The sequence below is a fragment of the Erpetoichthys calabaricus genome, chromosome 10, assembly GCF_900747795.2.
Source record: "Erpetoichthys calabaricus chromosome 10, fErpCal1.3, whole genome shotgun sequence".
In the NCBI taxonomy this organism is placed as follows: Eukaryota; Metazoa; Chordata; class Cladistia; order Polypteriformes; family Polypteridae; genus Erpetoichthys; species Erpetoichthys calabaricus.
In genome coordinates this window covers 46,582,482-46,607,609 of record NC_041403.2, presented here as the reverse complement: position 1 = coordinate 46,607,609, position 25,128 = coordinate 46,582,482, and the positions used below count along the sequence as shown (strand labels likewise).

At 37.0% G+C, this 25,128-nt stretch overlaps 1 protein-coding gene across 2 annotated transcripts in view; it reads right to left on the bottom strand.

Moving 5' to 3' along the window:
• Positions 1-25,128, bottom strand: part of snx7 (sorting nexin 7) — a 118,324-nt gene that overhangs the window by 70,924 nt on the left and 22,272 nt on the right. Inside the window, exons 6-7 of one of the 2 annotated variants that reach the window (XM_028811123.2) lie at positions 21,535-21,734; positions 15,002-15,088 (exon numbers count right to left, since the gene is read on the bottom strand). In XM_028811123.2, coding sequence (XP_028666956.1) covers positions 15,002-15,088; positions 21,535-21,734 — 287 coding nt within the window. The remainder of the gene's footprint in view (positions 1-15,001; positions 15,089-21,534; positions 21,735-25,128) is intronic. The other variant, XM_051933201.1, reaches the window with a different exon arrangement.

Below are 25,128 nucleotides of genomic sequence, written 5' to 3'. Positions count from 1 at the left end.
TATATTTAAACTTTATGCACAGAGTTAAAAGCCTTTTTTCAGTTCAATTTGTTCAACTGCAGTACTATACGTAGTTCAATAATATGGATATTTGAGTTAATCTTCAAATGAGATATTACTTTTGTAAAGTGTGAACATAAACCAAATATTTTCTAGGGGTGCGGGGGATAGAAAAGGCTGGGAATCACTGTGCTAAATGAACAGGTGATTGAGAAATCACAAGTGATTTCATCTACATTTTTTGTGGGGCGGAAGAGCACTTTCTCTTTAATCACACTTTCTATTTTCTATTCACTAAAAATATAATTGTTTTTGTAAACAAAAAAGTAAAAATATGAAAAATATAAAAAGCACATATTGTACAAAAGAATAAGAAGCACTCACAACATTTAACATATGTCAGAATTTATGAAAATATTGACCTATTTTTAATGTGAACAGTCAAACCTTAATTTTATGGCCAGATTACATACCTGTGGAAGCATGGAGGTGTTTAGGAGAGATGGCAGTGGAGTTTTTAACCAGATTGTTTAATGGAATCTTGGAAAGTGAGAGGATGCCTGAGGAGTGGAGAAGAAGTGTACTGGTGCCGATATTTAAGAATAAAGGGGATGTGCAGGACTGCAGTAACTACAGGGGAAAAAACTGATGAAGTTATGGGAAAGAGTAGTGGAAGCTAGGTTAAGAAGTGAGGTGATGATTAGTGAGGATGTTGATCTGAGGATGTATCTGAGGATGTTGATGGAGAAGTTTAGAGAAGGCCAGAAAGAGTTGCATTGCATCTTTGTGGACCTGGAGAAAGCATATGACAGGGTGCCTCGAGAGGAGCTATGGTATTGTATGAGGAAGTCGGGAGTGGCAGAGAAGTACGTAAGAGTTGTACAGGATATGTACGATGGAAGTGTGACAGTGGTAAGGTCTGCGGTAGGAGTGACGGATGCATTCAAGTTGGAGGTGGGATTACATCAGGGATTGGCTCTAAGCCCTTTCTTATTTGAAATGGTGATGGACACGTTTACAGACGAGATTAGACAGGAGTCCCCGTGGACTATGACGTTTTGCTGATGACATTATGATCTGTAGCGATAGTAGGGAGCAGGTTGAGGAGACACTGGAGAGGTGGAGATATGCTCTAGAGAGGAGAGGAACGAAGGTCAGTAAGAACAAGACAAAATACATGTGTGTAAATGAGAGGGAGGTCAGTGGAGTGGCGAGGATGCAGGGAGTAGAGTTGGCTTAGGTGGATGAGTTTAAATATTTGGGATCAACAGTATAGAGTAATGGGGATTGTGGTAGAGAGGTGAAAAGAGAGTACAGGCAGGGTGGAATGGGTGGAGAAGAGTGTCAGGTGTAATTTGTGACAGACGGGTATCAACAAGAGTGAAAGGGAAGGTCTACAGGACGGTAGTGAGACCAGATATGTTATATGGGTTGGAGACGGTGGCACTGACCAGAAAACAGGAGACAGAGCTGGAGGTAGCAGAGTTAAAGATGCTAAGATTTGCACTGGGTGTGACGAGGATGGACAGGATTAGAAATGAGTATATTGGGAGAAGGATGCTAAGAATAGAGCTACCAGGCAAGAGAAAAAGAGGAAGGCCTAAGAGAAGATTTATGGATGTGGTGAGAGAGGACATGCAGGTGATGGATGTAACAGAGCAAGATGCAGAGGACAGAAAGATATGGAAGAAGCTGATCTGCTGTGGCAACCCCTAACGGGAGCAGCCGAAAGAAGAAGAAGAAGAAGAAGAAGAAGTGAGAAAAGCCTGCAATTGACTGGCACCCTACCGAGAATTGCCACTTGCCTTTTGTTCATAGAAATATAGAGTAATGAGATTAGATACTTTATTCACAAACCATATCTTTGTATCAGTTATCCTCAGTGTAAAGGGAAGCTAAAGGGTGCCATAGCATATTAATTCATACACAGCTTACAAAAAACCTACCAGACCCCAAAACCCCAACATACTTGCATTTGGGGTCTAGTATATAAATGCTAACAGTAGCGTGTGTGAAAATTAGGTTATGATAAAAATAAACTTTAAATAATATAAGTTACTTAAACCAGACTTTTAATGATCATAAAGAAACAGTCCAATTGAATCAGGATATAAAGACATAATAAACTAAAGATATATTAAATACTGCAAAAACACGTGGTAAGCTACAAAGGTTACGACAAAGAATAATCTAACTTAAGTAAAGGAGGCTAAAATGGTAGATGCATAAACACAGAAAGATTGAGAATTACACACCTATGGATCGGCAATATCAAATATTCAGGCACTCGTGTACTAAAGTTTCAGGGGACTGACACAAAGAATTTGAAATCCAGAGAAGCCTAGTAATTGTTAAGGTAGAGAAGATAATTCTTTAACATTTATTAAATGTAACTAGGAAGTAGTGGTATAAATGAGACACAATAACAGACTTGTCACAAAATCCTATTCTGTAGTTTTCAACAATTTATTTTATTTTAATGAATACAAAGTACCTTAAATTAATCGTTCATCAATTTTTGCTACCTGCTTTCTCCCATTAAGAAGTGTTGGCCTGCTGGCGCCAACTCCAACAGCACCAGGAATTTACAAGCACCAACCCAGGACAAGGCGCCAATGTAAACTCACTACTTAAACTTATCTTGTATATTTTTGAGCCCCAAATCCACATAATCATGGGTAGAAGGTACAGATTCTACAAAAAGAAGGATCTGGCCAGCGATTGAGCCAAAATCCCTACAGCCCTTTAATAATTCAATAAAACCTTAATATGTGATAAACAATCACTAAGACATGGAATATGTAAAGAACAAACACACTTACAATATTTCTTTAAAAATTACAAATGGAATAAGCTATGATTTTAGGCCAAAAAAAATTGCATTTTGCACTTAATGCTATTCCTGCCATTTCAAGACACCTACAGTGCTAATCAGCAATCTTGTTGTATCCTTCTAAACAAAAGTGGAAAAAATACTTTCCCAATCTTTACTAATAAAATATTTACAGTGAATAGCAAATTATGTATGTTACTGGTCTATTCTTTGTACATATTTTCACAATAAAAAAGATGAAAATATGTGGCCAGACCAGCAGGAGTGACAGAACAGCCCATAATGTAGAACCTTGTTTGGCCTTGTTTTCCAACATAACTACCTAAAATACTGTGTAAATTTTTACTGTAACATAATTCATTTTTTGAAGGCTTCCAGATTTGTGTTTGGTTATATGTGTAGCATTGTAATTTTTGTTGTCCTAAATTTAAAAAAAAAAAATCAACTTAAAAAGATGTTTCTTTGTTCTTTATGCATTTTTATTAATCTATCCATGTGTAGAACTCATTTAATCCAATGTTGGGGGTATGAGAAACCAGAACTAGTTCAGGCATATTGGGCACAAGAAACATATCTTTGATGGGGCGAAAGTTGTGCATGGGCATTGTTTAAGTCAATGCAACCAAGCTTCATAAGAAATAACAGTCCATGACATCTTTCTGTGCAAAATATTTGTGAACCGACAACATCCGGTTACCTCTGAGCTAAACGCCTCAAATGTAGACCTTTGAACTTAGTGGGGAAAAACACAACATAACACAAGCCCACTTAATCCAATTTATGGATGGGTTGCCAACCCACCACAGGGCTTACTCGCACATTCACATATAATTTCATGGGGTCAATTTAGAGTTACCAATTAATCCATCACTCATATCTCTGTCGATAAGGGAGGAAAATCTGAGTGAAGAAACGCTGACACAGACATGAAGAGAATGTGAAAATTCAACATAGAAATGACCATGTGGGGATTTCAAACAAAGGATGCAAACGCCTTTAAAGCAGCAGTTCTACCCTCCTGGCCACCATAAGGAATAATAAAATTCATCACACAAAACAAAATATTAACCGAAATGTCATAATCACTCCTAAACTGTTGCGAGTGACTGGCCACCAAGATGACAAAAAGATTTTTTTTATAATTATATAAACATTTGAAAGTTTAGGATAGATATGTGCATCTACTTGTTTTCCCCACAAAAGACATGAAAAATGCTTTGTATTCCAACAAAATTCAGTCAGAAAATTCAATAAAAATGTTTAAGAACTCTTGTCCTTTCTGCAACATTATACAGAGTTAACAACATAAAATATTTACAAGAGTTTACTACTTGCTAAAAAAAAAAAAAAAAAAAAAAACGACAAAAAATTAAACTGGACACAGTCACAGCACATCACATCCACACCCACCCGTGAGAAAAGTGCTATATAAATGCAAAGAATTATTATTATTATTATAACGCAGGGGAAAGAAGACTGGACTGGTCTGAGAAACCCCCACAGATGCAAAGGAAGAACACAATTTCTAAAATAACTGACTGGGCCAAGATTCAAAGTCAGGAGTCTGGAGTTGTGTGACCACAGGACTAACCACTGTGACTCTGCGGTGGCCTGATTTAAATAACATTAATAAATAGATCAGGAGGGTTCTTTCAAACCACATATCTGTAAGCATTATGGCTGGGCTGTCTCATTTAAAAAGTACCGTAACTATTGAAACACTTCTTTAAATGTACATATTATCGCAATTTACACAGCATATTGAGAAAACTAATAATAGAGAGGCCTTTATGTGAGCTCACTCTCTCAGTTTACAAGACCACACACCTCTAGCCTATTCATTAAGTCTTACTTTCTTTAGCAGACATATTGATTTTTCTGAACAAAAGAACTGGCTTTCTGCATATCTTAATTGCTCTTCTAGCAAAGGTCTGATCTTAACAACTCACCACTGATTACAGAGGGGGCACATCATTTGTACAACACACGAAAGAGTGAATTTAGGGCACAGCTGTCTTACTTACAGTTACTAACTTTGTCTCTGAAGCCACTTTGGTGATTTCTTGAATATAAATCTGCTTTCCTTGCAGGGGATCCTGTATCCACCTAAAGATGAAGGTGCCTTTGTAACCTATAATTAACTCTATTATTAAAATGTATTTCTAACCTTAGACCATAACTAAAAATCAGTTCTTTTTCATTTATTCTACTCTGTAAATAGTGACAAAGACAAGCAAATTAAACAACTCTGTTTAACATGAGTTTGCCTATTTTTCTTCAACACAAGTCAAATGGTTAATGTTGTTAACATCTGGACACCACAAAAGTGTTAAGCCAGGGAAACTTAAAACTCGAGCCTTCAAAAACCGAGGTGCAGTGCTATCCAATGCATAAAGGCTGTCTACCAGTGGGGGCAGCAAAAAATGACAGATCCTGTCTATTACTCTTCAGTGTCAATAGCACTACTGCAAGGTTTTGTATCATGTTAGCCATTACGGATGTAGTGAGAAGTCAAGCAAAATGACACCTTTTATTGGCTAAGTAAAAACATTACAATATGTGAGCTTTCGAGGCAACTTAGGCCCCTTCTTCAGGCATGTATTCCTCTTAGCCCTCTTACTCTGAGCACACTCTGACGCATTAGGCATATGGGAAGAAACAATCAGTGGACAGAATGACAGTTCAAACACATTCACACATTATACCAGGATAGTTTCAAGTTGGAAAGTGACCACATCCACATGCCAGGAAATGGAGGAAACCAGAGAACCTTGGGAAAATCCACACGGGAATAAGGGAGAACATACAACCTCGACTTAGGCAGTGAAGTGACTGGGCAAGAATTCAAACCCAGAACCGTGAGGCATCATTACTAATCCTTGTGCCATTTGTGATGGTCCAAGTTAGCTTGACATTCCCTTGTTGCTACCAGGGGCCACTTCAACCCATAACTGTTGATAGTCATAGATCAAGATGAGCTGGGCAAATGATGATGCACACATTCAGCAAGAGGTTGGTGCATAAGTGTTAGTGCTTTTATTAAAAATCCAACAGATGAAAGTGTAAACAGTGCAGTAATTCAAAGTGTCAATCAATAAATAAATAATCCATTAAAAACAGTGACAGTCCACAAGTTAAAATCAGAGCAAAAACCAAACACAATCATCGGACTCTTAATTTTTCTTTCTTGGATCCCAGATGAGCCCAATACGACTCTATCTCCATCTTCCTGACTCACCCATAACTTGCTTAGCCGGTGGAGACTCCAGCAGCCTTTGCTGCCTTGATTTCTGCTAGCCAGAACTCTCAGGGTCACTTGTCCTCCTGACTTCCTTCTCACTCACTTGGCACACCTTGGATCCATGTGAAGGATTCCCCTGCGATTGCATCCGTTCCTCTTAGAATAATCAGCGGGGATGATCCGCCCTAGAATGCTGACCCTTTGCTCCTCAGCAATGCTGATGATCATGCTGCTTTTCACTCACTCAGAGCTGGCTTATCCAGCTTCACCACCCAACACTACTCTCACGGCTCTCTGTTTCGCTCTTTTTCTTTCTGTCTAATTTTTCTCTGATGAGCCCCATTCTCTGCTGTGCAGGCTCCTTTCATATGGCCTTATTGGGCACAGGTGTGAAATGCCTTCTCCTCCGAGGTGTGAATGAAGCACTGGACTGAACCGTTTGCATTTGCACGTAGGTGCATGATCAGCCAAGCACCCCAACAAACCCTAGAGTGAAGCATGCTTGCACATACCCTCACCAGGTCATGATTATTAATATTAAAACCGCACTTCATCACGAACCTCTCATAACACCATCTGCAAGTTATTCAGTATATATACTTTATCTACCTACGTATCTGAATATATGAGGAGTAATCGAAACATTTGAAGGATGAACCTTTTTTTTTGTTTCTTCTTTCAAAACCAAGATGGAGGATGTTGAAAACTACAAAATCAAGTTAGTGCTACCACAGAGTTTCTAATGCTAGGGAACAAATATGCTCTTTCCCTCCTAGGCAATGTCTCCCCTTCATATGTTACACACAAGGACAGACATCCAGGGTTTGTTCTTAGCTTGCACTTGATGCTACCAGGACTGAGTCTCACCTCTCACAGTCATGAATTGGATTATATGGGTTTGGGAATGTTTTAGAGATCTATATACTGCAAATATGTATACATATAAATGTGTATGCAGTGTATTCAGCATGTAGCACATTAAATTACCAATTAACAATTCAATTATTAACAATTGTATACTGTACTAGAAGCACAATAATCTCATGAAAAAGATTACAAAAGCAAAAATTAGAGCAAAAAAAAAATCATCATATGCAGACTCATATAAAGTGAAGCACGTTATATTTTCAGGTGTTATTTGGCACATTAGAATATTCTTTTTCTAATTAGGAGTAGCTATGACATCACGACTGAATCTTCTACTTCTTATTTAAATCCAGTAACTCTGAATGTCTGTGTTTAACTACCACCTAGTGGTTATTTCTCATATAGCATGAGTTTTCTAACATTTAATACCATTTACAGTCAGAAAGAAAGCTTATAGATTTGGATAATTAATTTTAATTGGAATTATGGCAGGGACACAATTCAGTAAACTGTTGAATGGAATAAAAGTTATTAGGTATTGATTTATCTAAGACACTGTGACCTTTGCATGCTGTCTTGCACCTTTGAAAAAAAAAAAAAAAACTTTGAACATGCAGGTTAAGTAACAGTGGTGCTTTATGAAAGTATTATTTTTGAATTTCACATTACATAAAGTGCTTGGTTTATGTCTATCATTCTGCAAGAAAAAAAGAATAAGCACATTTTAGAGAGGAGTCGATCCACAACTCACTCAAGTGAGTCTGAATTACCAAGTGCCACATCAGTATATGTTTTGAAAATAATTTTTACTATTAGTGTCTTTACAGACTTTGGGGTGCATAATTGAAACCATCCTATGAAAAAAAATGATTACCTGCATGGAAGCTACCAGAAAAGATTTAAAAACACTCTTAATCATTCCACATTTCAAACGTTACACCATTAACAGCAAAAACTTATCAAAAAAAGTCAGCAGAGTTGATAATCTGCTTTTGTATATATTACTGCATTTAACAGAGTAAGAATCCTGAAAATGTCTAACAAGAAGTGCATACAGTACAAAATAAAGCTTACTTGATTCATTATTTGCAGTAAAATAATTTTTTTTTTTTGCTAATCAACATTTTAATCCCTGAAGGTTATGCTTTCTTTGTGCTACCAGATAAAGTATTATAAAAAAGAAGAGTAAATCAAAGAAGCTAAATAATCTGCCACAAACTGTGTGGTGTCAACTGTCATCACAGCACCTTTAAGCATTTTCTGGATTTTTGTCATGAAAATCTTCAAGAAAACTGACATCAGAAAGTTTTTGTTAATGATTGAGTGAATGTTTTAATGTTTATCAATTTGACAAATATATGAACTCCATGCACCTGTGTCTGTAAGTAAACCTAATTTTGGATGTCAATATTTTATATGATGGGCAATGTAACAAAAATAAGTTAAATAGCAAAACAAAATGCAGCACTTATCTGAGAACTTGACTGAGCTGGTTTCAATTCCCAAACAACCCCCCCCCCTCCCCCCCCCCCAATAGGAGTCCGCATCTTCTTTTTGAATCTAGAGTGGCTTTATCTGCATACTACAGTTTCTTCCCACATCCCAAATGTTAAGTTTTGGGCATCATAACATTTAAAACGAGAATGATGCTATTACATCACCTATTTTCAACAACACGGCTGACAACAAAGGCTGCACGAAGGTCCTTGTTTACTACATTACTTCCAGCAAGACAACCTTCTCGACCTTTATTCCTCTAAGGTCCAACAAAGAAACACAAAAATATGTGAGTGCCCTACAGAGCCCGTGATATTAACCTTCTTGTACATTTGCTGCAATTTTGACAAAGGTGCTTGTTTTTGAACTTGCAGTTATTAACAAATGCATATTTGCCGCTAGTGCTACTGTACTGCTTGTGTTTTTTAAAAACATAATACAGAATTAAGAAAACATTTTTAAGAAATTCTGCATGCTTTTATTAAATAAAAGTTATTTTTACTAGTGTCAATTCGTTCACCATAATGTACAATTAGTTGATATTTTTAGGGATAAATAATAACGAGTAATTACCAAAATTAGAATTTGACACTGCAGATACTTTTCCTAATGACAAAAGCTGCTAAATACTATAACTGTTTAAAGTATTACTTGTTAAATTGTGAATAAAATGATTATGTACTTCTCAAAATAAAAACATCTAAAAAGTAATTTTTAAATGCAGACTTAGTCTACTGCAAGAATTTATTTTAAAACAAATACAGAAGCTACTTTGTTATCCTCTGCATTCAACACTGGTTTACATCACCAATCAGTGAAATTTAATATGAGAGAAACTGCAAGAGTGCTTTCTATTCAAACTTAATAACCAAGCCAGGGGCAAAGACCAACAAATTGTGTAGGGTGGTGGCAGCAGTCACGTATGTCACACAACTTTACAGTTTTAAATATATATATAAGATTTTTAAGTGACACAACTTTTTTCAAAAATGTGCTAAAAAGTAAAAAATAATTTTGTTTTCTTGTACTAAGATTTTGTTGGTCATATGTGACTAAAAATAAAGTCGTGGGGCACCTATAAAAGAATTAATTTAATTAAATTCAATTAAAATGCAAAGATTTGTTAATGTGAAATTTCTAAACAGCTTATCTATGGAAAGAAAATGACACAATATACAAAAGTTAACTAAAGTATGTAGAATAATGGTTATAAGAGGGGAAATGATTTTTTTTAAATCATTTAAGGAATCTGTGCCTTTTAATTGAATTAATTTAACTCTTTTATGGGCCCCAAAATTTTATTTTTAGTCACATATGACCACCACAACCTTAATACAAGAAAAAAAAATTTTTTTACTTTTTAGTACATTTTTGAATAAAATCGGGTCACTTAAAAATAATTTTTTTTTTTAATATATTTTTTACCCTCCCTAATGCTACACAGTCCTCTGCACATTATAAAAACCTTGACTTGGAAGGGAAAGTGATTTGACAGAAATGACATTAGCAACACAGTGGAATCGAACCTATGATCTTAAAGTGAAATGTAACATTCATTCATGCGCATTTCTCTTTCAGAAAATCCTAACAATGATGAAATCTTACACGTGTGAAGTACTGGAAATGTGTACTTGTGAATTTGAGAATCAAACCTTCAGTCTTTTAGAAAAGCCCAACACTTTATCCATTTAGCCAATGTTGCCAAATAACTGAAAAGAGTATTTTGCCAAATTTGTATATAAATTATGAAAATTTGGTAACATTAAAAAAAAATTAGTTTGTTTGTGTATATTGACCTCAAACCTTCGACCATGTGATTAAATGTCCAATACGCTAACCACTTGATCAATGCTGCTTCAATGTCATATTGAGTAATTTGACAAAACTTCAATATCAATGAATCAAAATGATTTTTTTAAATTAAATTTGTCAAATTGGTCTTGAACCTTCGACAATTTGTTCGAAAGTCCAACATGCTAATCACTTGACCAACACTGCTAAATATTTCAACACGCTAGATGGCAGCCTCCCTGGGTTGCAGTGGTGCCTCGGACTCCCGCAGTGCTTCATGGGGGTTGGAGTGTTGTGCAGCCCTGTTGGGTTCGCCAGGCGCCGCCTGGGGGTGCTGCAGCAGAAGCTGATGGACCCTTCTGGGCACTGGTTTCGCCACACCTGGAAGTGCAGCCAGATGTTGGAAATCAAGCACCTGGAGCACTTCTGGGTGCCCAATAAAAGGAGCCGGCAACCACCACTCAGCGGTCAGAGTCTGGTGGAGGAGGACGAAATTGTCTGGGAGGAGAGGTGGTGGTGCAGGAGAAGAAAGTGTGTGGTGTGTTGGTGCTTTGGGGACTGTGTTATGGCTGGGGGACACGGGGAAGACGTGCCCTCCAGCTGAAGAAAAATAAAAGTTTATTAATTTTTATATGTGTCTCCAGTGTGAATCTGTGTGTATATATATATATATATATATATATATATATATATCAGTGCATCCGGAAAGTATTCACAGCGCATCACTTTTTCCACATTTTGTTATGTTACAGCCTTATTCCAAAATGGATTAAATTAATTTTTTTCCTCAGAATTCTACACACAACACCCCATAATGACAACGTGAAAAAAGTTTACTTGAGATTTTTGCAAATGTATTAAAAATAAAAAAATTGAGAAAGCACATGTACATAAGTATTCACAGGCTTTGCCGTGAAGCTCGAAATTGAGCTCAGGTGCATCCTGTTTCCCCTGATCATCCTTGAGATGTTTCTGCAGCTTCATTGGAGTCCACCTGTGGTAAATTCAGTTGATTGGACATGATTTGGAAAGGCACACACCTGTCTATATAAGGTCCCACAGTTGACGGTTCATGTCAGAGCACAAACCAAGCATGAAGTCAAAGGAATTGTCTGTAGACCTCCGAGACAGGATTGTCTTGAGGCACATATCTGGGGAAGGTTACAGAAAAATTTCTGCTGCTTTGAAGGTCCCAATGAGCACAGTGGCCTCCATCATCCGTAAGTGGAAGAAGTTCGAAACCACCAGGACTCTTCCTAGAGCTGGCCGGCCATCTAAACTGAGCGATCAGGGGAGAAGGGCCTTAGTCAGGGAAGTGACCAAGAACCCGATGGTCACTCTGTCAGAGCTCCAGAGGTCCTCTATGGAGAGAGGAGAACCTTCCAGAAGGACAACCATCTCTGCAGCAATCCACCAATCAGGCCTATATGGTAGAGTGGCCAGACGGAAGCCACTCCTTAGTAAAAGGCACATGGCAGCCCGCCTGGAGTTTGCCAAAAGGCACCTAAGGACTCTCAGACCATGAGAAAGAAAATTCTCTGGTCTGATGAGATAAAGATTGAACTCTTTGGTGTGAATGCCAGGCGTCACGTTTGAGGAAACCTGGCATCATCCCTACAGTGAAGCATGGTGGTGGCAGCATCATGCTGTGGGGATGTTTTCAGCGGCAGGAACTGGGAGACTAGTCAGGATAAAGGGAAAGATGACTGCAGCAATATACAGAGACATCCTGGATGAAAACCTGCTCCAGAGCGCTCTTGACCTCAGACTGGGGCGACGGTTCATCTTTCAGCAGGACAACGACCCTAAGCACACAGCCAAGATATCAAAGGAGTGGCTTCAGGACAACTCTGTGAATGTCCTTGAGTGGCCCAGCCAGAGCCCAGACTTGAATCCGATTGAACATCTCTGGAGAGATCTTAAAATGGCTGTGCACTGACGCTTCCCATCCAACCTGATGGAGCTTGAGAGGTGCAGCAAAGAGGAATGGGCGAAACTGGCCAAGGATAGGTGTGCCAAGCTTGTGGCATCATATTCAACAAGACTTAAGGCTTTAATTGCTGCCAAAGGTGCATCGACAAAGTATTGAGCAAAGGCTGTGAATACTTATGTACATGTGATTTCTCAGTTTTTTTATTTTTAATAAATTTGCAAAAACCTCAAGTAAACTTTTTTCACATTGTCATTATGGGGTGTTGTGTGCAGAATTCTGAGGAAAAAAATGAATTTAATCCATTTTGGAATAAGGTTGTAACATAACAAAATGTAGAAAAAGTGATGCGCTGTGAATACTTTCTGGATGCACTGTATATTGTATTCGCAAAAAAATATAAGCAAATGAGAAATATAAATTTGACGTACAGATCCCAGGTCAAAACTGAGGAAATGTTGCATTGTCACCGGAGATCAGCATGAATGCAAAGTTTGAAGAAAATTGGTTCAGTTGAAGTGGGTAAAAAATTGAATGCTAAATTTGACCCAGACAAACAGAGAGGGCAAGTGGAATAAAATTGTGTAAATAAAAACTGAGTGGAGTGGAAACAGTGGCACAAATTGAGTTGAATCTCCTGCATGAAACTGTCATGTCTTTAGCACCACAGTAAAACACAAATTTTTTTTATGGCAGTGTGGCATGTTAGCATGTTTTCTCTTTTACTTGCTGTGTCACTGTGAGTAGCCTGTTCCCATTCAAACTACAGGTTAGTAGCTGCAGGACACTATGCAACCTAGATAAATGCAAGAAGGCAGTATAATGCCAGTTGTCAATGTAATCCTTTTAAATTACATATGGAAATAATCTATACATTAAACGAATGAAGAGGGTATTTCAGCAGACCAACAGTCATTGTGAGCAGTATGTAAAATATTTTGAATACTAATGAAGATATCTGCACCAAAAAATAAATACGACACCCCTGCTGGCACTTAATTTCTAGTGATTTGAGTATTTTGCTGCTATTTGATCATTATTTCCAATCTTCTTGTGGCTCCCGAGAAGTTCAGTAAGGTCCTAGCGGGCTATAATCCATCACGCCTCTTCAGGTTAGAACCTCTGACCTAAATAACTATAGGCATAAGCCTTTGTTCACCAGTCTAAGAAAACACAAGAGTCTCAAACACACAGTCAGTTTAATTGGCCCAGTATGTGCAAGTGTGAGGGTATGTATGATTGTGCCCTGCAATGCCCTAGCACATACCCTAGGACTGGTTTCTGCTTTACAACCAGTAGTGATGGAATAGGCTGGAGCCAGTAGCCCTAAACTGGAATACATGGATTAACTAATGAATGTTTGCATTACTTACTAATTTGTTTCTTTTCCAATAGTCATTCATTCACTTTCGAATTTAGGGTCTCTGGTTGCCACAGGCAATACGGCTGCATTTTTCTGTATAAAAACCCAATTTAAGAAGCATGGATTTATTCCATGCAAATAACCAATGTATGGATACTTATGACTATGGTGACTAGCACAAATATGTGCATTTGTTATTTTTATTTACACAGTCTCACCAATTACTGGAATGTAGCTAGTTTTGATTTTAATGAAGATAAATACCAATTAAGAAGTAAGACTGCATCATAAAGCAAAAGAATGAGCGATAACGATATTTTGTGATGGCCACTTTCATGGGACACAACTCTCAAACATTAAATGCTGTGGCACTTGTTCTATAGACTTGATTAAATGCAGCTAGGTGATGAAAACATCACATCTAGAGACAGCTATTCATACAGTTAGGTGAAGTGACTTGCTCGAGAGCACAAGCTGATCTAAAGTTGTGATCTGAACCTAAAGATCTGTAGTGTTTACTTCACATTCACAGCTAACTAGCATATTATATTCCTTCAGAACGGCAGTTCTAATTCCTAAGGTTATACAGTCTACACAAATAAAAACACACAGGAGCCGTTTGGCAGAAGACAAGTTCATTTACTATTTAAAAACACACAGTGCAGTAAGTATTTTCTACTACTAATTAATGGTATACTGTGCTTTACATCAATGTTCGGCTACTGCATAGCCTTATTTATATTTGAAAATCGGATAATGAAGTATCGCATGTGTAAAATGTAGACAATCACAACTGTGTCGCTGGATGTTTTGTTCTTTTCAGAGTTTTTTCTTTTTCTTCATTCACATGCCTCTATAAAAAACTTAGCTCAAGATGCCATCTGGTGGAACTTCACTCTATTTTTTTCCCATCTTGTCTTACTTTTTATTTTCATTATGGAAAGAAAAGTTGTGACAACAGCAAATTATATCTGTATTGCAGTACCAGTGAAGATTTTACTTCTGCATAATATAGTAAATAATAAGAAATGAGATCCCAGAGGAAAATGCACTTGTGATCTGATCTGACTGAACTATGAACTCAGTCCTCTTACATAGACCGTCATTCTTATGGGTAATTTAATATCTTTGTTGATATTCCTGAGTGTTGTTATGTTTTTTGTTCTTGGTCACCTGCTAGCCTTTTATGTGTTTTTATATTATTTTTATTCCTGCTTGTGCTTTTTCTGATTCTAATTCAGAACTTTGCATTTCATATATTAAACTATTACTATGATCTTAACACGTGATAATAGTTTGCATCATGTGTTATGAATTTGATCTTTTTCTGTGCTATTATTTCTTTTGTTCCCGGTGGACTACTTATAAAGTGCTTTGAACAAGGGAAATGCACTATAAATAAGATGCATTATTAGTATTATTATTAAGTCAATATAACAGCAGCAGAAAAAATAAATAAATAAAAAAATCCAAACTTACCACATCCCTGTCTGCCTTTTTGTTGGCCAACGTATAGCTTTTGGATTCATATTCGGCCTGAATATTGTCCCTTCTTCTCAATACTGCCTGAAAACTGAAAACTTGTTAAAATGGTGAAATGCAAACCAGTAAATTAGTTACCAGCAAAATCAAAGCATGATAGTTCACAGAAAGGAATGGAATCTTTCAATTTAAATACAAATCTTTACAGGTTAACCGTGGAAAATGTATCTTCCACTATTGACAACTTCAGATGTAGCCCAACATGACACCAAAAACACATTCTACAATTAAAATAAATGAAGAAAAAAACAAAAAACAAAATATTGCAAACTTGATTCCCTGGTCCTCATTAAATTCTGTGAGTACACAGTAAGAGACTCTGGTAACCGGTATCACGGTTTGGTGTACTTTATTGGTATTCTCAGTTTAATTTGTACCTTGTGTATTACCTTGACCTGTACCATTTGAACTTCTCAATTATGTTAAAACTATATTTGCCATAAAGATGTCGCTAAAGAAAACCTCTTCAATTGTATGATCTACAAGAAGACACCAGTAACAGCAGGATGCATCTCAGTCACTTTTAGAGGTTTGAATGAAGAAGTGGAGATGATAAACAAATAAGAGCTCATAATGCTAGTGATTATGGAGTGATAAAGAAGGGATTACACATGTGATACAAGAAAACTACATTAAGAAACACTGACGATATTAAGTTGTTCAAAAAGTGGTGTTAATGTCTGCTTTAAAATGTCCAGCATAATGGAAAGGTGTGGCCTATTGTGTGAAAAGGTGCACTTTGTAACTGTTGAACTGATAAACAGAGATCTTGTTTATCTGCAGTTCTAGATTCTGAGACTAAAAAACAATGTGTCCGGCAGTGAGATGGCTAATTTTTTATTTACACCTGTGCTTGATGTTAAACAGTGCCTGCTTTTAACACCACATATAAATCTAGGAACAGTAAAAGCCAGAGAGTAAATGCAGTCCCATGTTATAAAATTCATACATCCTCCTAATATCTCCATATTTTATAAAACATATTCAGATGGAGTCAGCAGGCTGAGAACAAAAAAAAAGTCATAATAAAAGGATAAGTTTGGTATTTTTCAAGTTAAAGTCAGCTTTTCCACTGTCTTACATTACACACAAATATGCCACAGGAAATTGTGTTCTCAAGTGAAGCATTTTATAGAACTTTTAAAAAAAATACCATGCCTGGTTTTACAGTTTTGGATCTAAGGGGCATTAGTGTAAACATGTAAAAACATCTTTTTAAAAAGCCTTAAAATGTACCATATACATTCACTTTCAAGTGGCAAACGTTTCAACTTCAGAAAACATGCCTTCCGTGTTTTTGAGATATGTTCATGAGATCATAAATAATACATTTTAGCACTGATTGTTTTAACTATTTTTCCTGGGTTATGAGCATATTCTGCTCAGTGCCAGCGTTGTGGTTGGAATTTTCATGCGAATAAGGAAGTAGAATATCACAAAACCACATAGGTGTCTGAAGCAGATTAGGGTGGTGAAAAAGAGAACCGAATAGTATTAACAATGAAAATGTCACTTTACGAGAAAACCGAACAACGCATAGGTGAGTGGCTATTGTAGGGCATTCTGGTAGTGCTGCTTTATATAGGGTACTGGTTTTGTGCCTGATCATTGTTCATCTGGAGATTGCACATTAGCCCCTCCAACCTCCTACCAAGTTAACAGGGTGTTTTCACCCACATACACTTTTCAGAGTAGTCTGAGTAGCAGTGAGGATTAATGTTTGCATGGATGGGCATAAAATGGCAACTTATTTGTCTAAATTCTGAGAAAAATCTTACTCTAAGCCAGTGCTTAATAACCTCAAAACCAAGCAGAGATTGTATTATAGATACTACCTGTAAATGCACAGGCTTATGAATTCAGAAAATCCTAAATATAACATTAACTGTAATGGAAGATCACAAAATAATAATAAAAAAACAACATGTACCTTATAATGCTGAAGAATGCTGATATAAAAGCTTAGCCTACTATTGCATGCAACTAACAAAGTTAAACTAAAACTAAAATAAGGCTAATGATGCACTGTCAGCTTATTATTTAGCTAACAAAACACTTCACAGTAGATAAAGAAAAACGACATTAAGGTTTGATGTGTGATGTAACTAGGGTTAGGGTTATATATAAAGGCAGATGTTAAACCACTGAGCTCACCAATACAAGTGCTGAACCTGACAAGTCTTGACAATTTGCACTTTTTACCAAACTAATTTTTACAATTTTTATTTAGCAATTTTTGTCAATTTTATTATGAAAAACTTACACTAAAAACAGACATATATATATATATATATATATATATATATATATATATATATATATATATAACATTCCAAGAGCACCAGCGAATTGTGAAAAACTGCAAATTATGGATGTTAAAAAAAATGCCTATTTTTATAGTTTAAACCAAGGGTTCCCAAAGTGGTCGATATTGACCCCCTGGGGTCGATTTGAACTTGCTAGGGGTCGATAGTTTCAATAAAAAATTTTGGGGGTCAACGACAGCAAAAATAGACCCCCTTACTACTGCTATTTGTTTGTTACTTCAAAATATCTATGATTCCAATAGGTACCTAATTAAGAAGTAAAATCATTTAAAAAAACACATTACATACCAAATTTGCGAACGAAAAGGTAAAATGTGTCATTAAAAGAGTCACACTTAAGAATGCATGAAATACATGTAGCACAAACATGTCTGTTCATTGTCTTATGGAACATATCAAAGCAAGTGCGGATATGAAAAACCATTGCATGTAATTAGGGGGTCGACGGTTTTAAAAGTTTTTGGTAAAGGGGTCTGCGGCTGAAAAAAGTTTGGGAACCCTTGGTTTAAACCCTAAATATTCCACCAAAACACTTTAATTTCAAACTCGGCTTAATACATTACCTAAAAATAAAGAATGTAAAGGTAAATGGTAACCTGCATACTGTACAGCACTGTACTGCTATGTCTCCTGCAGTGCTAGAATGTAAAATACCGATGTTACCGCTATACGTACTGTAATTCATGCAAGTGCGTTTTCATTGCCAGAAACCTTAGAAGGTGCAGGACGTTTCGACGGCATCTTGGAACTTTAACTCTTTAACTGCCACATACTTGCGGTTTAATGCATCCCTGGACGCCAAATACTTTTTTGCTGCACTTTTTAAGTAAACGTCACAATTCACAAAGAAAAAGTGAAATTTTAATGGAACACTTTTTTTCATGCAAAGAGCATCACAATTACTGCAACACTGATCATTTTACACACTGCTAATGAACTGTAAAAACTATTTTAAAAACTACTGGAACAATATGTGCAAGGTGCAACTGACGCAATGGATGAAATTCAGTAAATCGCCGAGCCAACTGTGCTTGAACTGGCTGCACGCAAACACACACAGAGATAAACGCTGATCTTGGCAGGCTATAGTGCAGTGGCTCAATCCCAGAGACAGTGAGGTTGCAGTGCTGCAGGGTGTCACACTTGGGTCACAGAATTGCACAGAAACACAGGAGATTGTACAGACAGTATGTATGTATGACAATCAGCATCAAGTGACTCCGTGAGAACCCTAACTACAAAGAGGACTATTTCATTTATGTTAGGTAGAATGCCCAGAGGGGACTGGGCGGTCTTGTGGCCTGGAACCCCTACTGATTTTATTTTTTTCTCTAGCTTTCTGGAGTTTTTTTTTTTTTTGTTTTTTCTGTCCACCGGGCCATCGGACCTTACTCCTTTTCTATGTTAACTAATGTTGTCTTACTTTAATTTCTTATTTTGTCTTTTATTTTTCTTTTCTTCATTACTTTGAGCTACTTTTTGTATGAAAATGTGCTATATAAATTAATGTTGCTGTTGTTGTTATTCAAACACTTCAAACAAACATGTCTCTTTCAAAGTAAAACGAGCTCAGTATGCAGTTAGTTCTCGATTAAAGAATAGACAAACATAATAGGGGAGCACAACGGGAGCGGGACCCCCAACAGGAGCAGAGGATGTCCGGTGGAGGAGAGAGAAACAAAGCAATCAGCCAAGAAGGACAGGTGCTGTTCAGGCTTTTAAGTATGAGTACCGCGAGACAGAGCAGCCGCAAGTAAGCCCAGCAAGTAAGGAAGCAATGTGAAAGTAGTCTATCAGCGTTTTTTAAGAGGGTTTTTTGAGGAGCGTTCGTGTCTTCCAGGGGTCCGTTCAGCACCCCTGCTCACAAGGGGCTAGCAGTGGTCATGAGCTGGCTACTCAACAAATGTACGGCACTGACTGATCAGCTCCTGCGTGCTCGCAAATGGCACTGGGAAATGACTATAGCCAGTTGTGGTGGTTTAAGGGTTAAGAGGAACAAAACGAAAAACACAAGAACACTCAGCTGGAGATGCATTACAGTCAGTCAACAGCAAGGAGAAATGAACAATGCTATAGCGGTCCGGTGCCACTAAGATTTACACCATTGAGAAGACAGCGATTTATTTATTTTTATGGTGGAGATTCCAGGGACACACCCAGCCTTGGCCCGACCCGCATGCACTCACAGTGGCGCAGTGGGTAGCGCTGCTGCCTCGCAGTTAGGAGACCCGGGTTCACTTCCCGGGTCCTCCCTGTATGGAGTTTGTATGTTCTCCCCGTGTCTGCGTGGGTTTCCTCTGGGCACTCTGGTTTCCTCCCACAGTCCAAAGACATGCAGGTTAGGTGCACTGGCGATTCTAAATTGGCCCTAGTGTGTGCTTGGTGTGTGGGTGTGTGAGTGCCCTGCGGTGGGCTAGCGCCCTGCCCGGGGTTTGTTTCCTGCCTTGCGCCCTGTGTTGGCTGGGACTGGCTCCAGCAGACCCCTGTGGCCCTATAGTTAGGATATAGCGGGTTGGATAATGGATGGGTGGATGAAATAAATGAAAACAACGATACCACCCCTGTTCCCTTTACGGCAATTACGCATTAAATATAACAAAGCACAAACAAATCACACAGTAATTCAAGAAAAACGTTCATGAAAAACGGCAACGGATGAAATGTAATGATGAAAATAGATAGTCCTACCGCTAGTTCCCGAAATGATGAAGACAGGTGGACGGTTCAGGAGCACTCCTTTCTTTGCAGGATGACCATGAATCCACTTACAGTCCTCATATACACAGGCAGACGGCAGACAATCCAGACGCCGAAAACGAAATGATCCAGGACAAAACGAATAAGTACAGGTAACCCAACAGAAGGTAGACAGAGAGAAACTTGAAACACAAATTACAAAAACTTTTTTTTTTACTTTTGGTCACCGGCCCCCTTTTTAAAAGCCGCGCTGACATCCTTTGACCCCAACAACCCCAGCACCCTCAGCAGAAGACCAATCAGAGCCATTACAGGGACTGCTGGGAGTTGCAGTTTCAAATTCTATTGGCTACTTTCACCATCCCAAGCCGTGTTTTCCTCTACAATTGCTTAATGTTCTCTCTACAGTACAGTATTGTCACAAAAAAAGCCATAAAAATTGCAGAAGATATTTGCGGTTTCCGCTAACAATTATTTGATAGGTTATAAGGAAAAATCCGCGAATGACTGAGGCCACGAACTCTGAACTGCGACTTCGCGGGGGTCTACTGTATATAGAAATCTATTTTTAGAAATTGTGCTTGGGAAAAATATGTCTGGATAGGTGGCATAACACCAGGTGTGCCACATGTAGTTAAATCAATCTAAGCAGCACTAACAAAACAAGCTACAACAAATTAAATCCCAGAGTAGGAAAAAGATTTCCGCGGAGAAACCTAGACAATGTAGATACAGTACAGTCAGTCTTCTTTTAAAAAGGCCAAAACTCATTAAAATCCATATGTATTTTTCTGAAAACAACGTGGACACGCAGTTTTACAATACATGTGCAATCTCAAGACACAGATCAACATTCAGGAACGTTCTTTGCTTAAAAATGGTCGTACTTGGTAAGTTATATAGCTTTTTATTTTCTTATTTGCACTGATGCCCGCAGATCCCATTTGAGAGTGGAGGAACATGCATGGTATTTCTAAACATTTATAACAAAATGTTTAACTTAAAAACACAATCTCCTGTGGCAAATTGATGAACACCAGATTTGTGAGAAAAAAAAAAAAACAGAAAAATGCAAAACATATCCTTTAAGGAAAAGGCTCAGGATCTACACCCTGGTTTAGAGATAAATAGTAACAGTTGCAGACACTTTGTCGCCACAAAACTATAGCTAGCGATCCTTACAAAAGGGAAAATAAGAAATATAATTTATTACCATCATTATTAATGTAAAAAAACAAAGAGATCAATAAACACGAGTAACAGCACCCCACAATTTAAATGTTAAATAGGTCTTTCTTTTTACACTATCTTCAGTCAGTATCGTACTAATAATTTTCAAATAGTCAAATAGTAACTCATTTTACAAAAACTGCAGAACAACAATGCAGACGGAGCAACTTTACAAAGTAACAAAAAGTATGTCAAAGAGATTAAGCAAAAGCATACCTTTAAGGTTTCGGCACAGAGAACATACTCATGCAGCACTGGAAGGAGACCTTCAGAAAGATCCCCTACTTGTTCTTCTGTAGCTTTACAGCAGTTGTCAATACATCCAGCCATTCCTTTGAGAATGTCTACCAGCTCTTCCTCAGAGGCTGACCACAGTGTATACACAGGCCCACACTCCTTCATTTCTTCTAAGTACTCTAAAGTTCTCAAGAAATAAGAAAAAGAGGAAAAAACACCATGTTAATGTCATTTAAGGACTAACCAACTAAACAAAAGAGTATATACTGTATTAAAACTCAAGAAATATTGTCAAGCTCATTGTTTTTATCAAAGGTAGGCTGCCTTATTCTAGTAAAAATGAGAACAACAAGTAATTATTTAGCATGTGTCAAAGACTGACAGCCCAGTGTTAATTGGTCTTGTTCCAGTTTTCTTTTAATTTCTATCATAAAATACTTTATATAGTATATGAGTGTGTTATGTGGAAACAGCTGTTGTATTTTTGCTATTGTTGGGAAGTTCAGTATATATGCTGCATATAAAGTCAAGCGCACATATACATTTTTTATATATTTCACATTCACAAACTTGGTTAGCCTATAGGCAAGTTGTTGCAACATTTTTTTTTCTAAACACACACACACACACACTAACTAAATGCATTTATATATAAAATCTTTGTCAGAGTTTCTTATTTCCGGGCTTCCTTTGATGGTGTTAGAAAATCATAATCATTGACATCTTGGCTTTTGTTGCAATTTTTGTAAAGGAAACATCCACAGTTTTATGGGTTATAATGATCTGTCTGTCTTCTATTGTTAATTGCCTTTTTCTTGACAATCTGATAGTAATACACATACAGAGCAATATTTTCCAAATAATGCTTCCAATTTTGTAGCAACACTTTCTTCCAGTACAGCTTTTATACAGACGGAGGGGTAAGCATTCAACAAAAGTTGGGACGCCTGCAGGAATTGTTTGTATTAACATTTAAGGTTTGTTTAACTTCAATGGTGGCAGAAAAGCTGTCAGCTGTTAATTTATACTTGTTCCCTGAAAAAACCTTTTTGTAATAGGTAATTTTTAGGTAATTTTTCAGTTTTTGGTATCCTGGACATTTTTTTAACCTCTGTTAGTTTACCATTTATGTTTGTGCCATTTCAGGTGATTCACTGGACTGGACAGCCTAAATTTCAATAAATATGTGTGTAAAATTTCTGATTGGTAGTAAGTCTGTGTATATGTTGTCATGTACATGCGATGAAGGAGTGTGTTGGAGGCTCCAGGTAGAAGAAAACAACAAGGACGGCTTATGCTGAAGCGCACATACTAACTTCTCTTCTTCTTCTAGCTTGAGAATGGAGGAAGAGCCCACAGAGAAATAATGACTTCAATTCAAGAGTATCCCAGAAGACCTTCTCCTTCCAGTGCCCATTCATATATAAATGCCATGCCAGCCGGAAGTCAGCATTCTCATTATCAGACTTGAAAATGCTGGAGCCACACTATCCCACAGGAGCACCATCTTTGGAAATATCACAGAATGACTGACAAGTTCTGCACCATATTCTGTTGCCATTTTCTTTACCACATACTCATATACACAGTATATATAAAACACACACACACACACATACATAAAGGACATATGGCAACTTCAGTGAACATATGCTACATTCCTGTTGAAGAAAAAATGTATCCTTGTGTGTTTTATTATATCTGTGTCAATTTGTGAGCTTATTTTGGTTGTGTCCATTCTGTACTTATTGTTTCCTGTGCAGTTACCAATGGAACGATAATATACAGAACGATGATTAATACTTTTAAATTTTTGATCTCAATACAAAAGTTCCTTTTTAGATTTGTGCTAAAGAATTTCAATCCATTTAACTAATTTGGGACAGTTAGATATACAAAAGACCTATGAGTGCTAGAGAATATATCAAACAAATGTGCTTCTTAACTCTGTTATGCAAATGAAAGTAACTAACAAGGAGGACTAATATCATTGCATGATATCTTTGCCGACAGATGGCAGCACATGGCCAGAAGCTCAACTGGGGAATGTTGGATGATCAATGCATTACTATAACCAGGGAGGAGGCAGCAAAAATTTTTCCTTTCCTGTGACCATTCAGCAGCCTGTTCTCATAAACATACAGTACTTCATTTAATCTCTACAATAGATATATATTTTTCATAAAATAGACTTGTAAATAATAACGCAAACACCGTTTGTTTTTTTGGCTGAAACAACAAAACACAAAATATCAAATATCAATATCAAAATATGAATACTGCAAAAAAGTTGCAGATGGAGTATGAGACTGGTGATAATTAATCCTCCAACTCACTCCCCAAACTTTAGCAAATATCAGAGGTTTAATCAGGTGTACGGTACACTGACTGTATTCTATTAACCCTTTGAAAATGTGCACGTGGACTACAGTCACCCTATTACAATGTGCCAAGTATCTGAAGACAGGTAATCATCATAAAAACCATAGCCTGTCAGAAATTGCAAGTAAATAACATAAAAACATTGATCCAGACACTTTTGCTATGCTTTCAATAATTGTACTGAGGGGCATCAGCAAAAGAGAATGATATGAATGATAATTTCCAGGCAGCCAATGTTTTAGACTGATGAGCCCCTTGAGTTTATGATCTTGTTTTGATCTCGAGGTCACGGAGTATTCAATTGTACATTGGTTAAGACTACTTTTGTGGACATTGTGAATCTGTAAGCTAAAACCCCAATGCAATCTCATCACCCACTTTAAAATATTCCTCTCATCCACAAGACATTTTGCACACCCAAACTCCTTTTGTTCTGCTCCTTCATTCATCAATTTGCTCCCTCTTATCTGCACTGACAAGGAATACAGTGCCTACAATTTGATGTTGTCATTATAACTGTCACTCATAAAATTACTTCTCTGCTCTATAATGATTTCAGATTTATTATTTAAATTGTGCTGTCATAGTGTTCAATCAAGTTAAAGGGTGCTGTAAAAATGTAACATTTTTTTGGCTAATCTAATTTTTAAACTATTGAAATCAACACGATATTCAATGAAAAGGTTTGTGCAGAATGACATTTTGAAATGTACAGTATCCACTATACAATAATAAGAGTCAAAATTTAATTTTGGTCATCTGACTGATGATATGAATTATTTCTGCAGTTTAAAAAACACATAAATGAGCAGACAGAATTTTATTTTAGGTTCAAATGCTTTGCTTGGTCAAGTAGATAGACAGCAGTAAATTTTTCCAATATCATTACAATGACTGAAAATTTAAGGGAAGTTTCTTTTATCACTATTTAAGACAAACTAACTGACCAACCCAGTCATTATTTAGTTGAAAAGCTGAAATTTGACAGGAGGGCAACATCTAGGTAAGCAGGGATCTGTTAAGAAATGAAATTTCGATGTATCAATATTTAGAGGTAAAAAGCCCTCCTACAATAGAAACATAAATAACCCAAATAAAAAAAAACGCTTTGATTGAATGGATTGAAATTTGGTGATGTTATAGAAAAAAGAAAATTAGCCAATGTATCTTTATTTTAATTTGTTGATACTT